At 44.1% G+C, this 15,096-nt stretch overlaps 1 protein-coding gene across 1 annotated transcript in view; it reads right to left on the reverse strand.

Moving 5' to 3' along the window:
• The window catches only part of LOC120986289 (phytanoyl-CoA 2-hydroxylase interacting protein), a 29,950-nt gene extending 15,092 nt beyond the window's left edge, over window positions 1–14,858 (reverse strand). The window contains exons 1-3 of the mRNA XM_040414778.1: window positions 14,815–14,858; window positions 5,818–5,992; window positions 5,536–5,710 (exon numbers count right to left, since the gene is read on the reverse strand). Of these exons, the coding sequence (XP_040270712.1) occupies window positions 5,536–5,710; window positions 5,818–5,985 (343 nt within the window). The 5' untranslated portion in view covers window positions 5,986–5,992; window positions 14,815–14,858. The remainder of the gene's footprint in view (window positions 1–5,535; window positions 5,711–5,817; window positions 5,993–14,814) is intronic.
• Between the last annotated feature and the right edge of the window lie 238 nt (window positions 14,859–15,096).

A 15,096-nucleotide genomic window follows, 5' to 3' on the forward strand; every position in this document is an offset into this window, starting at 1 on the left:
GCAGGGTGGAAGGCTACAAGAAACCCAGGACCCAAGATGGCCGCCAGCACATGTCAAACGAAGGAGAGCAGCAAGCAGGTAAGACCATGACAGTAAGTGGCAACTGTCCAGGGGAATGAATCCATTGGTGTCTGTTGGTTTGTGGTATGTTTTCGTGTGTAATTTGCCCTTTTCAACAAATATATTCAGATCAAGGAAGTTTATCTGTATTTTGTCGTAGGATGAGGTAAATTGTAAATAAAAGTCATTTTTATTTAAATTAGTTAAAAAACTGTCAAGGGATATGGTGTCCCCTTGCCAGATAAAAACAATATCGTCGATGAATCGCTTCCAGAGGACCAGACCCGCACCGAGCCTGCCATGGGGAAAGATGGTAAGCTCCTCCCATCTACCCATGTAGAGATTTGCGAAACTCGGTGCGAATCTGGTCCCCATCGCGGTCCCCCACGTCTGGAGGTAAAAGTCAGGTCCATATTTAAAATAATTATGGTCTAAAATGAACGTGATGCAGTCACCTATAAAATGTATTTGGTCCCCTGACATGGTGCTGTCTTTGTTTAAAAAATATTCCACGGCTTCACGGCCCTTTGTTTTTTCAATAACTGTGTATAGGGCGGTGACATCAAGAGTACCTAAAATGAAATCTGCTTGCCACTGGATACCTTCTAGAATTTGTAGAATATGTTTGGTGTCTTTCAAGTAAGCGGGTAATTTGACTACTTTGTCCTGCAGCATAACATCGACATATTTTGATAGATTAGAGGTGAGGCCTTCTATACCAGAGATTATGGTACAAAGACAGCACCATGTCAGGGGACCAAATAAATTTTATAGGTGACTGCATCACGTTCATTTTAGACCATAATTATTTTAAATATGGACCTGACTTTTACCTCCAGACGTGGGGGACCGCGATGGGGACCAGATTCGCACCGAGTTTCGCAAATCTCTACATGGGTAGATGGGAGGAGCTTACCATCTTTCCCCATGGCAGGCTCGGTGCGGGTCTGGTCCTCTGGAAGCGATTCATCGACGATATTGTTTTTATCTGGCAAGGGGACACCATATCCCTTGACAGTTTTTTAACTAATTTAAATAAAAATGACTTTTATTTACAATTTACCTCATCCTACGACAAAATACAGATAAACTTCCTTGATCTGAATATATTTGTTGAAAAGGGCAAATTACACACGAAAACATACCACAAACCAACAGACACCAATGGATTCATTCCCCTGGACAGTTGCCACTTACCCATATGGCTTAATAACATTCCCTATAGCCAATACATACGAGCACGTAGAAATTGCTCCAACAATGCCAATTACCACGAAGAAGCGAACATGCTAAATATTAAATTCACAGAAAAAGGCTACAAACTAGAAAAATTAATCCCTATCACCAAAACTGTGGAGGACCTGGACCGCCATACCCTATTAGAAGACAAAAACCCTAGGGTCAAAGAAAAGGAGGAAAAAAACGACCCTGAAAACCACGTTGATATCAAAATCCCCATCATCACAACATACAGCGTAGGGGTCAAAAACTTTAAAAGAATCATATATAAATATTGGGATATTTTAAAATATGATAAAATTATTGGCAATAAGATCCCCAATAACCCCACCTTTATCTTCAAAAAAGCTCCAAACTTGGCCAATTTGGTAGCCCCTTCCATCAAGAATGACACAGTAAACCCGAAAACATGTAGAAAAAAGGGTTTTTACCCCTGCAGATTGTGTACTAATTGCAAAATCCTGAGGCACCAGGTAAAACCAATATTTCAAATAGACACCCCACAAAAAGAAAAATATACGATAAAAGATTACATCACCTGCCACACCAAGGGAGTCATCTATTTCATCAAGTGCCCATGTGGTAAAATATATGTGGGGCGAACCAAAAGAGAACTAAGAGTTAGAATAAGAGAACACGTCAATAACATTAATAAAAAATCAGAGAATCACCCATTATCACGTCATTACACAGAATATCACCAGGGAAAATTTTTAGGATCTTGCTTTGGGGGGATGGAAAGAGTGAAGCAGGATAGGAGGGGAGGCGACTACATTAAAATTATGTCCAGGACCGAGAGCAAGTGGATTTTTAGATGCAACAGCCTAGCCCCTAATGGACTAAACCAGGAAATAGAACTGTTTGCTTTCCATTAATAAATAACCACCAACAAACATATATATATATAAAAAATAAAATAAAAAATAAATAACATACTGTTGGTGCTCTACAAATTTTGCATAAAAACCTAAAGAAATTGCAGCCGTTGTTCTTCACCACCATTTTAGCAATGAATATTGCATTAATAATTATACAAACAAATGTATAATAGATTATTGACACAATCCATGAAGAAACCAATCGCACCCAGAATATCCATCACTAAACCGGCACCTCTTTCACTCTAAAACCAGTGTTTACCCGTTGCCATGGGAAACCAGACGAGCTATTTAACCCTCCAAAGTACAACAGGCAGACTAACCCTGACGAAGGAGCCCGCTTTGGCTCCGAAACGCGTAGGTTACAGTCTTTTGCCCCACGGAGGCCACCATACTCGCACCAGGTGACGTCACCGCCAGAGGTTTCCCGGGTAACGGATCAAGCTCCCTCGCGACGCGCGTGCTTCCGGCCGGGGCCGCGCTGCTGCTGATAGGAGAGCAAGAAGAACGCCGGGACTTGAAAGGATATCAACATCCCCACGGAAACAACAAGAAGAATACAGAACGAACATAACAGAACACCGACATAAGGAACTCCTTGGAGAAAGAACAACCAAGGTAACCAGGATAGTAGTTATGCCAGTATTCACCTCCCACTTGCCGTTTTTTCCCCAGTGCTAACACCTTTATATTACACACTGTCCGCTCACTCTCAGCCGTTGATTAGACATCCTGACCCACCACAACAGGTATTAACATCACAATACCACTTAATTGTGCAGCAAAATCACCTAATTATTCAGATTGGCACCAAGCATAGTGCCAACTTCATAGGACTAGTTGAATTTGATTGTGCACCAGCGCTTATGTCCTATATCCCCTACGGGTGATATACCTACTCTATATACACTTTTACAAGGGAGAACAATAGCTCCCCAAAGACATCAAGCAGCAGGATCTGCCCACCCAGGTAGATTGACACAAATCTATTCAATAGGAGCGCCGGGGGGTCTCTATTTTTTCCTTAATAATAAAAATAAATTCCCATGCATCACTGAAAAAGGCACAAAAATTATTCATATAATGGAATTAATGTACAGTACTAGAAAAAACTAAAATTGCGTCTGGTCAAGGGGGAGAGTGGGGGGGGGGTTTGGAGACTGGTCTCGGACTGGTTAAGAAAAGTTTGAAAATATTTTTTAAAAGTTGCTGTGTAATTCTTTATTTCACCTCTGGTGGCGCTGTGGGGTAGTTGAATTATTTTTTGCCAGGTTTTTGACTATTACAGCTGACTGCAACAACAAGACAGCCAATCATCAGCTTATTTTAAGGGGCCCTAAAAAAGCCAGCTCAAATAACTGCTTGTACTACTATTCACCTTATTCAAGCCACCTCCTATGGCTGTAAATATAGACTTACGTTTGTGCCGAATACTTTCATTCTTACCTATTTTTCTTGAAAATTTGTTCCCGTTGCTTAGGAATCAAGACTAAACAGTAAGAGCTCATGATCATAATTCGCCTCGGAAACACGGTCTGTGTGTCGGCCTCATCTCCCGGGTCGACCGCGGCTCTCCTGACCTGAACTGATTGTATCATAGTAATTTATGGCACAGTCAGTTCATATTTGATCTGCAATAGCCACCCCATCAGATATGAACTGACTATATAATAAATTAGTATGATACAGTCAGTTCAGGTCAGCGGAGCCGCGGTCGGCCGACACACGGACCATGTTTCCTGGGTCGACCACAGTCGGGGGCAAATTGGGAACTTAAAGTGGCCATGGAAAAAAGAAATAAAAAATCATAGTAGCCCCATGTTGTAGGCAAGTCAAAATTGACAGAAGGTGGGACCAACATAAATAGGTGGGGCCAGCAATACGGTAGTGCATACAAAATATAACCCCAACAAAACCAAATACCACATAAAATACTGCCTCCGCAGCGGCAGTATTCAACTGTATCACCATCCTTAGGACGGCAATACAGTTGGATACAGGAGGGCACTTTCCTCCGCTGGCCAGGGGCATAAATGCATGATGCGCCTATTATTAATGCAGAAAGCATTTCCGGACACTGCAATACATTAACAAGGTTCTAGTTCTTATGAACACTGCAGCAGGTTTTTCCCCCAAGAAAGTTACATAGTTAATATGGTTAAAAAAAAAGTCCAACCAAGGTATAAATGAGGGTGTGAATTTCAGAAAAGGGGAGTGAGACTTCTACACATTTTCATAAGCATACCATTTTTAAACCGTTCACAGTTACTGCTGTGACCACGTCCTGAGGAAGTCTATTCCACAGATTCACAGTTCCTACAGTAAAGAAGCTTTGACGCTTCTGGAGACTGAACTTTTTCTTCTCCAGTCGGAAGCAGCGCCCCCTTGTCTTTTGAGGGCTTTTTACATGGTACAGTTTTTCACCATATTTTTTGTCTGGCCCATTTCTATATTTGTATAGGTTAATCTTGCCCCCCTTAGTAATCTCTGCTCAAGACTAAATACATTTAATTATTTTAATCTTTCTTCATAACTAAGACCCTCTATGCCCCTTATCAGTTTAGGACACTCTGCCTCTAATGCTACCAGATGTAAGGCAGCTATCCTATAAGTCAATGTTCAGCTCTTAAAATAAGCCTTGAGACATGACTTGGATATTAAATAAAGCCAGCACCTCATCTGCAGACAGCTGTTTCAGGGTGATTGCCCCTCATCAGTGCAGAGAGTACTGGCTTAACTGGGTGAGAGGCCTGTGTCCGAGCAAGGGGGGAACTAACTCTCCTTAGGGAGAGAGCACCTTAATCAGTGTGAGGAGACTTATAGGCCATACATGCTCCTCTGGAATTCTGGGAGGTAAGTACCTCCCAGAATTCCAGAGGAGCATGTATGGCCTATAAGTCTCCTCACACTGATTAAGGTGCTCTCTCCCTAAAGAGAGTTAGTTCCCCCCTTATCAGTTTAGTCGCTCTCCTCTGTACTTTTTCCAGTTCCAGGGTGTCCTTTCTATGGACTGGTGTCCAGAAGTAAACTGCATATTCCAGATGAGGCCGCACCAACGCTTTGTAAAGTGGTAATATTACATCCCTGTCCTGCGAGTTCATGCCTCGTTTAATGCATGCCAATATCCTGGTGGCCTTAGAAGCAGCTGATTGACATTGTGCTGTTATTTAATCTACCTTCTACAAGGACACCCAAATCCTTCTCTATAAGTGACTCCCAGTGTTACTCACCCTGGGAGATGATGCATGTAGATTATCACTACCCAGATGCATAATTTTACAAACTGCTTCATTAAGTCTGATAAATGACCCCCTTCCCTCCACACACTCATATTTCCAACAGATCATTCATTTCTCACCTCCTGTACAGAAGCGAAGGGTCTCACTCCAGCCAGACACAGTGTATTCCCCATCACTACGTTTCATTGCGGTCTGTACAGCCAATGTATACTCTGTGCGTGGGCTCAGGAACCAGTGGCCTCGTACCGTCATGGGCAGCACCACAGCTTTGGCCACCAGTTTGGTTGGCACATCCTTTGTGAAAGCAGACATAATACAGACATCAGACATCCTCAATAAAGCAAACACATTTGGTAGAGGACTTGAGGTTCATCAAGGCAATGAGGTATGGTGTGGCTTACCCGGTGCTTGAACTTATTCTCCTTCTGCCCTCCCGTCTTATTCAGATCTATGAAGTAGTGGGTAACCCGCCTGGCATCGTACGGTGGCATCTCCCAGGACACGCGAAAAGAATCACAGGTTATGTCGCTCATTTGAATACCATGTGGAGCAGTAAGAGGAGGCTCCATGATTGACCTGTAGAGGAGGAGGCAGAACTCAGGAGAGGTTTTCAAAGGAGTAACTAAATCTTAGGTCCCAATTATGGTGTCTTCTGTGGCAGAGGGGCTTTTGGGCACCCTTAGGTACCTGAGCCTTGGCGATACCTCTGACTCCTTATATTAATGTCTCTGGTGACCATAATTTAAGTATGTGTAGATATATGGTCTAATGTGCCTACAGGAAGTTCAGAGCCTATACAATACACTGCCTTTCTGGTCTACACCGACTTGTTATAGGTCTTCCTCACACAGGATCATACACATTCAGAATGTAAGCAAGCAAATATAAAGTAGAAGTAGTTATGTCTGGCTGGCCCTTATTCTGTAAAGACGCTTTGCCTTTCCAGTGCCGGCCAGAACCCTTTTTGACCCGTCAACCCTTAAGATCCTATATATATATATATATATATATATATATATATATATATATATATATATAGATAGAATATCACCATTAACCAGCGTTCCATACATGTACTACTTCTTGTAATTCTGGTCCTCATGGGTGCTGCTTTGGGGAGGATGGAATATCGAGAGCAACTGATGGTTTAGGTTTTGAGAGACACCAGGAATGGGATAAATGTGGCAATAGGTTCTGTGTCCATATCTGACAGATGTTCTTTTAGAGGAAGGGACCTGATTCTTTAAATGGGTTATACAGGATTAGAAATATATGGCTGCTGTGTTCCACAAACAGTGCCACACTGATCTACAGGCTGTGCCTCATATTGCAGCTCACACATTCACTTCAAATAGATGCAATACCAAACAAACTATGGAATGGTGGGGCGCTGTTTCTGGAAGAATGCTGCAACTATGATCTATGTATATTATGCGTTTTCTATCTAATATCTATTTATTTATCTGTGTCATATCTATTACCGTATCTGTCGTTTCTGTCTAATATCTTTATCCATCTATAATCTATGTTTATCGGTCTTTGTAATATACTGTATCTATCTATGTATCTATAGTCCTCAACATTGAAATTGCAATATCAAGAAGGACAGGGCATAAGCTTATCACTAAGATCTGCAGATGATCAAATTTTCAAGCACCTATCTCTAATCTGTGACATGGTGGGGAGTGGGGTGTAAAAGCCAGACTAAATGCAAAGTTTTTTTAGCCACATGAAGCCTCAAAAATAGGATCAAGTCATGTGGGATGATTGTGCAATGCCTCCTGTTCGTCCACGTGCCACTAACACAGAATCCTTGAACTGAGAGGCCTTGGTTTATCACTCAGGCAGATTACTACACACCTAGGCTGAGATGTCCGCATTGTTCAACGTTGCGTGTCCCGTTAGTTGGAAGAACAATGACAAATTAGATGACAGCAAGATGTGCACAGAGGCAAACCACCCCACTGACAGGTCGTCTGATTAGAAGAATGGCACGTAGTGATGCATTCTGTACTGAAATTGGATGTCACATCCCAACAGTGTCTAGAAAAACCATCAGACGACATTGGATGATATTGATTGATATTGGACTACGAGCCAGATGTCGAGTTATAGGTTTTCCATTGATCTCACACCACCGCTCTCAAAGGCTATCATGGTGCAGAGTAAGGCTGGAATGGAGGTCTGTCCTCTTCAGTAATGAGTCGTGGTTTTGTCTCGGACGCAGTGATAGCCGTAGATTGGTCTGGAGACCACATGAGCAACACCATGAAGAGGCCCTTCACAAGGGAACATCACACCTGTCCTACTCCGGGGATTCTGGTGTGGGGTGGCATAATGTACGGTAACCGGACCCCTCTAGTCTTCATTTCAGGTACATTAACAGCTCGGCGTTAAATAGATTTTTGACCTGGAACCAGTGCTACGGACATTTCTCCAAAGTGTCCCAAAAGACATTTTCAACTTGAAGATCTTGGACCTTGGATGATGGTAGAGTCTGACTGCTGCGCAAAGCCTTCTCCGGCACATCCCAAAGATTCTCAATAGGGTTAAGGTCTGGACTCTGTGGTGGCCAATCCATGTGTGAAAATGATGTCTCATGCTCCCTGGACCCAATCTTTCACAATTTGAGCCTGATGAATCCTGGCATTGTCATCTTGGAATATGCCCGTGCCATCAGGGAAGAACAAATCCATTGATGGAATAACCTGGTCATTCAGTATGTTCAGGTAGTCGGCTGACCTCATTCTTGGAGCACATACTGTTGCTGAACCTAGACCTGACCAACTGCAGCAACCCCAGATCATAGCACTGCCCCCACAGGCTTGTACAGTAGGCACTAGGCATGATGGGTGCATCACTCATCTGCCTCTCTTCTTACCCTGATGCGCCCATCACTCTGGAACAGGGTAAATCTGGACTCATCAGACCACATGACCTTCTTCCATTGCTCCAGAGTCCAATCTGTATGCTCCCTAGCAAATTGAAGCCTTTTTTTCTGGTTTGTCTCACTGATTAGTGGTTTTCTTACGGTTGCACAGCTGTTCAGTCCCAATCCCTTGAGTTCCCTTTGCATTGTGCGTGTGGAAATGCTCTTACTTTCACTATTAAACATAGCCCTGAGTTCTACTGTTTTTCTTCGATTTGATTTCACCAAATGTTTAAGCGATCGCCGATCACGATCATTCAGGATTTTTTTCCCGTCACATTTCTTCCTCGAATACGATGGGTCCCCACTATCCTTCCAGTTTTTAATAATGCGTTGGACAGTTCTTAACCCAATTTTAGTCGTTTCTGCAATCTCCTTAGATGTTTTCTCTGCTTGATGCATGCCAATGATTTCTCCCTTCTCAGACAGACTAACATATTTTCCACGACCACGAGATGTGTCTTTCAACATGGTTGTTTAAGAAATAAGAAGCAACTCATTGCACCAGTTGGGGTTAAATAACTTGCTGCCAGCTGAAAGATAATCGCCCATGCAGTAATTATCCAATAGGAGGCTCATAACTATTTGCTTAGTTAAATCCAGGTGGCGACTTTTTTTTTGGACAGGCAGTGTATCTTATATATGTCTGTCTGTCTGTCCATCTATCTTCTGTCTTTTCTATTTAATATCTGTTTATATATCTATCTCTCATTATCTATTTATTTATCTATCTATCTATCTATCTATCCATTTATTATCTGCCTCTTTTATTCATCTATCTATTGTAGATATAAAAAGTCTACACACCCCTGTTAATCTCAGGTTTCTGTGCTGTAAAAAAAATGAACTTTTTCCACCTTTAATGTGACCTATAAACTGTACAACTAAATTGAAAAACAAACGCAAAATACAAATGCAACCAGCACTCTGCCTCTATGCTGGATGAGGCATTGGTGTACATTTTGGCCAAAGCGTAATAAGCCACTCACCACGTCAAGGTCGCCTCTATGGAGTGGTCCCTAACACTAGTTCCTACCTGTTTATGGGCCATGACAGCCACACAAAGTCCAGGGAATGCAGGTGCAGCATGCACGCCAAGCACACTCTGCTTTTAACCCCGTCCGGTGCCATTACAGCTTTCATCGGATCCAGGGATGCAAGTACCAACATGCATGCTGAGCCCACCATATACTTCTCCTGGAGCCAAATGGCTACTGGTAGGTGCTATATAAGCAGACTCGGTTTTATACTGACTTTAAAACCAGCCTCCAGGACAGATTGACTGGTCAGGTGTGCAATGACTCCAAGGAGATCGCCACGCCTCCAATATATACTACAAAGAAAAAATGTGGGTGATTGAGTCAGCACAACCCTGTATGCAGGTGCACATCGCTATGGCGAAATACATATACAAACGCAAAATACAAATGCAATAGCACTCCGCCCTGCCTCTATGCTGGATGAGGCATTGGTGTACATTTTGCCCAAAGCGTAATAAGCCAGTCACCACGTCAAGGTCGCCTCTATTGAGTGGTCCCTAACACTAGCTCCTACCTGTTTATGGGCCATGACAGCCACACAAAGTCCAGGGGATGCAGGTGCAGCATGCACGCCTGAAATCTTTTAGGTAGAGGGAAGAAAAAATATAAAAATAAAATAATATGGTTGCATAAGTGTGCACACCTTTAAACTAATACTTGTTGAAGCACCTTTTGATTTTATCACAGCACTCAGTCTTTTTGGGTATGAGTCTATCAGCATGGCACATTTTGACTTGGCAAAATTTGCCCACTCTTCTTTGCAAAAACACTCCAAATCTGTCAGATTGCGAGGGCAGGGGCGTAGCTATAGGGGGTGCAGAGGTAGCAGTCACTACCGGGCCCATGAGCCTGAGGGGGCCCAAAGACCCTTGTGGTGCATTAGAAGACACCGGTATTATAGAAAGTGCATGCTGGTCAAGTTACACCTCTGGCTCAAGGGGGTGCCGTTTAAATTTTTGCCTCGGGCAGCACGAAGGCCTTGTGCTTCCTGCCCCTGGCCACAAAGCACTGGGGGAAGAGGGGCCCCAAGCTGAACTCTTGCACCAGGGCCCATGAGCCATTAGCTACGCCCCTGTGCGAGGGCATCTCCTGTGCACAGCCCTCTTCAGCAGGGGCGTACACAGAAATCATTGGGCCCAATAGCAAGAGTTTAAATTGGGCCCCATGCCCATTCCTAGTCCCTCCCACTATGCAGCCTGGCTCCTCTCACTACCCTCCCTAACTTCTCCCCTGCCCCATCTCATGCAGCAGTATTTTGTTCTACAAAATGGCAGTACTCACACTGGAACCCAACAGACCCATTATAGTGAATGGGATCTGGTAGGTCCCGGCGGTGTTCAGCATATATTGACAAGAACCTGGGGCATTACATAATGTAATACCACCCAACTTTCCTGCTGTCCAGCATTGCACATGCACATGAGAAAAGTTTGATGAAGTGAGTGCCCTCCTTCCCCCATCCTCTGTGTCATTCAGGACAGCTGGGAGACACTGACATTACTCGCTATCCTGCATGACACATGTGCAGAGACATGAATCTCTGGGAAAGCTGAGTGAACCCCTCCCCCCTGCCTTTCCATGTTCTTATTATCTGCATTTATGCCTTGCAGGATAGCAGGAAATCTGAGTGACATTGCATGATGTAACAGCACCCAGCTTTTCTGCTGTCCTGCATGGCACATGTGGAGAGACATGAGAATAGTCTGAGAAAGCTGAGTAACAACTCCTACCCTCACATCTTCTCATGCCTCTGCACTTGTGCCATGCAGGACATCAGGAAAGCTGAGTCACATTACATAATGTAGTGACACCCAGCTTCCCTCCTGTTCTGAATGGCATATGTGCAGAGGAATAGCCTGGGAAAGCTGAGTGACTTCCCCCTCCACACACACACCTCTACACTGTCCTCACCTACAAGTTGTCACTTACTTTATTACTGGCGGGGTTGTGGCAATCCAGAGGAATCAGGCGGGAGGCGGAGCTAGGAGGCGGGGCTATCAGACGGGAGACAGTTAGGAAGATAGACGGGGGCGGGGACTCTCCTCCACTGCGGGCCCCCCTTCCTCACGGGCCCCATAGCAGCTGCGTGGTCTGCCTATATGGTAGGTACGCCACTGCTCTTCAGATAACCCCACAGATTTTCAATCGGATTCAGGTCTGGGCTCTGGCTGGGCCATTCCAAAACTTTAATCTTCTTCTGGTGAAGCCATTCCTTTGTTGATTTGGATGTATGCTTTGGGTCGTTGTCATGCTGAAAGTCTTCATGTTCAGCTTTCTAGCAGAAGCCTGAAGGTTTTGTGCCAATATTGACCGGTATTTGGAACTGTTCATAATTCCCTCTAGCTTAATTAAGGCCCCAGTTCCAGCTGAAGAACAACAGCCCCTTGGCATGATGCTGCCACCACCATGCTTCACTGTGGGCACGGTGTTCTTTTTGTGATGTGCAGTGTTGTTTTTGCGCCAAACATATCTTTTGGAATTATGGCCAAAAAGTTCACCCTTGGTTTCATCAGACCATAACACCTTTTCCCACATGCTTTTGGGAGACTTCAGATGTGTTTTTGCAAAATGTAGCCTGGCTTGGATGTTTTTCTTCATAAGAAAAGGCTTTCGTCTTGCCACTCTACCCCATAGCCCAGACATATGAAGAATACGGGAGATTGTTGTCACATGTACCACACAGCCAGTACTTGCCAGATATTCCTGCAGCTCCTCTAATGTTGCTGTAGGCCTCTTGGTCGCCTCCCAGACCAGTTTTCTTCTCGTCTTTTCATCAATTTTGGAGGGACGTCCAGTTCTTGGTAATGTCACTGTTGTGCCATATTTTCTCCACTTGATGATGACTGTCTTCACTGTGTTCCATGGTATATCTAATGCCTTGTACCCTTCTCCTGACTGATACCTTCTAACAATGAGATCCTTCTGATGCTTTGGAAGCTCTCTGTGGACCATGGCTTTTGCTGTGGGATGCGACTAAGAACATTTCAGGAAAGACCAACTAGAGCAGCTGAACTTTATTTGGGGTTAATCAGAGGCACTTTAAATGATGGCCGGTGTATGCTGACTCCTATTTAACAGGATTGTGAATGTGATTGCTTAATTCTGAACACAGCTACATCCCCAGTTATAAGAGGGTGTGCACACTTATGCAACCACATTCATTTAGTTTATTTTTTGTTTTCTTCCCTCCACGGAAAAGATTTCAGTTTGTTTTTCAATTGAGTGGTACAGTTTATAGGTCACATTAAAGGTGGAAAAAGTTCTGAAATGATTTATCTTTGTCTCATTTTTTTACAGCACAGAAACCTGACATTTTAACAGGGTGTGTAGACTTTTCATATCCACTGTATCTATCTCCTATCCATCTCATATGTATTTATCTGTCTCTTCTATCTAATATCTATCCATCTGTTATCCATCTGTATAATTTATGTTTCCGTGATTCAGAGAACCATAGATGGAGCATATATCTAAAAAAAAAGCTGTTTTTATTCCCCATAGCAAACAATCACAGCACACCTTTCATTTTTCAAAAGCCCTCTAAGAAATGAAAGCCGTGCTGTGATTGATTGCTAGGGGCAACAAAGACAGTTTTTAACATATACTGTATTTGACATACAGTCAGTTTCTCCAAGACTAAAATGGTTGACAACTGGGAACTATGTGCTCAACATTCCTGCGCAGTTTGTAGACTATTCTACGGCACAATGCATATACATTAAAATCTATTATGTGCAAGGTAGACTGACATAAATATGGTAATACCCGATACGTATGCTGACAGTATATTAGATGTAAGTGGACATTGTGTCATAATAAAATGCTACCCAACGTTGGAGATTTTGGCATTTGACGGTCACTATGTGACTGCTGGTTACAGCTTTGTATCTCCGATAGCTGTACCGTCTGTAGGAGGAGGTTGTGCACTAATCCGTCTCCTTCTCTGCTTACAAGCCACCCACACGTGTAAGACGCTCACAACTGGCCTACATTATACCTTGCAGTTCTGACTTTTCAAAGGTGATGTCCCTCGAAACCAAATTCCGCACCTGGACCCCCCTCCCCCACCCACAACAGCCCCTCAAATCTGAAATCTCAATGTAAATCGAGGCAAAGTTGCAAATTGTCTTTGTATGGGTACTTTCACACTAGCGTTTTTGTTTTCCGGTATTGCGTTCCGTCCTAGGCGCTCTATACCGGAAAAAAAACTGATCAGTTGTATCCTAATGCATTCTGAATGGAGAGCATGCTTCAGTTTTCTCTCCAGCCAAAAATACTGATCACTTGCTGGAATGCCGGATCCGGCACTAATTTACATTGAAGTGTATTAGTGCCAGATCCGGCATTAAGTGTTCCAGCATAACGGATCCGGCTTTCCGGTCTGCGCATGTGCAGACCTTTAAAAATTAAAAAAATGTAAAAAAATAAAAATAAATACCGGATCCGTTTTTCCAGATGACACCGGAGGGACGGATCCGGTATTTTAATGCATTTGTCAGACGGATCTGCATCCGGATCCGTCTGACAAATGCCATCAGTTTGCGTCCGGATTGCCGGGCGACGGAACTGCCTGCCGGAATCATCTGCCGCAAGTGTGAAAGTACCTTAAATCGCACAGCGTCTCTAAGGACCTGCTTAACCTACCACCGAGAAGACTCAGAACCTGAACTCCTGTCAGACAATTACCTCACCAAGCTGTGCGTCACAGGCTGGGCAGAAAAATCACATGCTCTGCAGAGCGTTTCACAGGCTGCAGATTGTTAGCTTACATAACAACACCTGCAGAGCATTGCACAGTTTCTCCATGTCATCGGAAATGCTCAAGACGATGGGAAAAACACCTACGCTGCAAAGCACTTGCTAAACTGGCAGGGTGCAGGCAGAGCATCGCAAAACTGGCAGGGTGCAGGCAGAGCATCACAAAACTGGCAGGGTGCAGGCAGAGCATCACAAAACTGGCAGGGTGCAGGCAGAGCATCGCAAAACTGGCAAGGTGCAGGCAGAGCATCGCAAAACTGGCAGGGTGCAGGCAGAGCATCGCAAAACTGTCAGGGTGCAGGCAGAGCATCGCAAAACTGGCAGGGGGCAGGCAGAGCATCGCAAAACTGGCAGGGGGCAGGCAGAGCATTGCAACCCTGAAGAATAATATGACAAAGAGTGTGACGACCACGCAGATCGCAGATCATGTGTCAGTGCCGTGTCACATCCCAGGGACTGCGGAAAGAATGCACAACATGCAGGGCATCAGGTATAGTTATGGAGAGCAAGTTACCCCTTGCAGAGCATTGCACAAGTACAAAAAGTTTAGATGCAAGGGGGGTCCTGCAGAGAACGGGGCGAAGGATGGAAATCATCAACCCAGTGCACTGTGCAACCAGCAAGGCACCAATTCAATGGTCACAGATAAAGCAGGTGGAGATGGGACATACCTTAGAAATGTGCAGATACCTCACCAAGGAATGCGAGTGCGAAGGAATGAGAGGAAGAAAAGGGGCGAGGAAGAGAGAGAGGGAGCAGGAAAATAGTGAGTAGGAGGGTAACAGCAAATACAGTGAGAGAGAGAGAGTGGTGGAGAATGAGGGAGGTGAGAGAAAGAGGAGAGGGGAGGCAACAGCGAGCGATGTAGAAAGAGGAGACTGAATGGCAGATGCTGAAAAATATCAAAAGTCTAGAAGAGTTACTGAGCAGGTAGGTACGGCCGGTGACCAGGT

This window comes from Bufo bufo, chromosome 1 (assembly GCF_905171765.1).
Source record: "Bufo bufo chromosome 1, aBufBuf1.1, whole genome shotgun sequence".
Taxonomy (NCBI): Eukaryota; Metazoa; Chordata; class Amphibia; order Anura; family Bufonidae; genus Bufo; species Bufo bufo.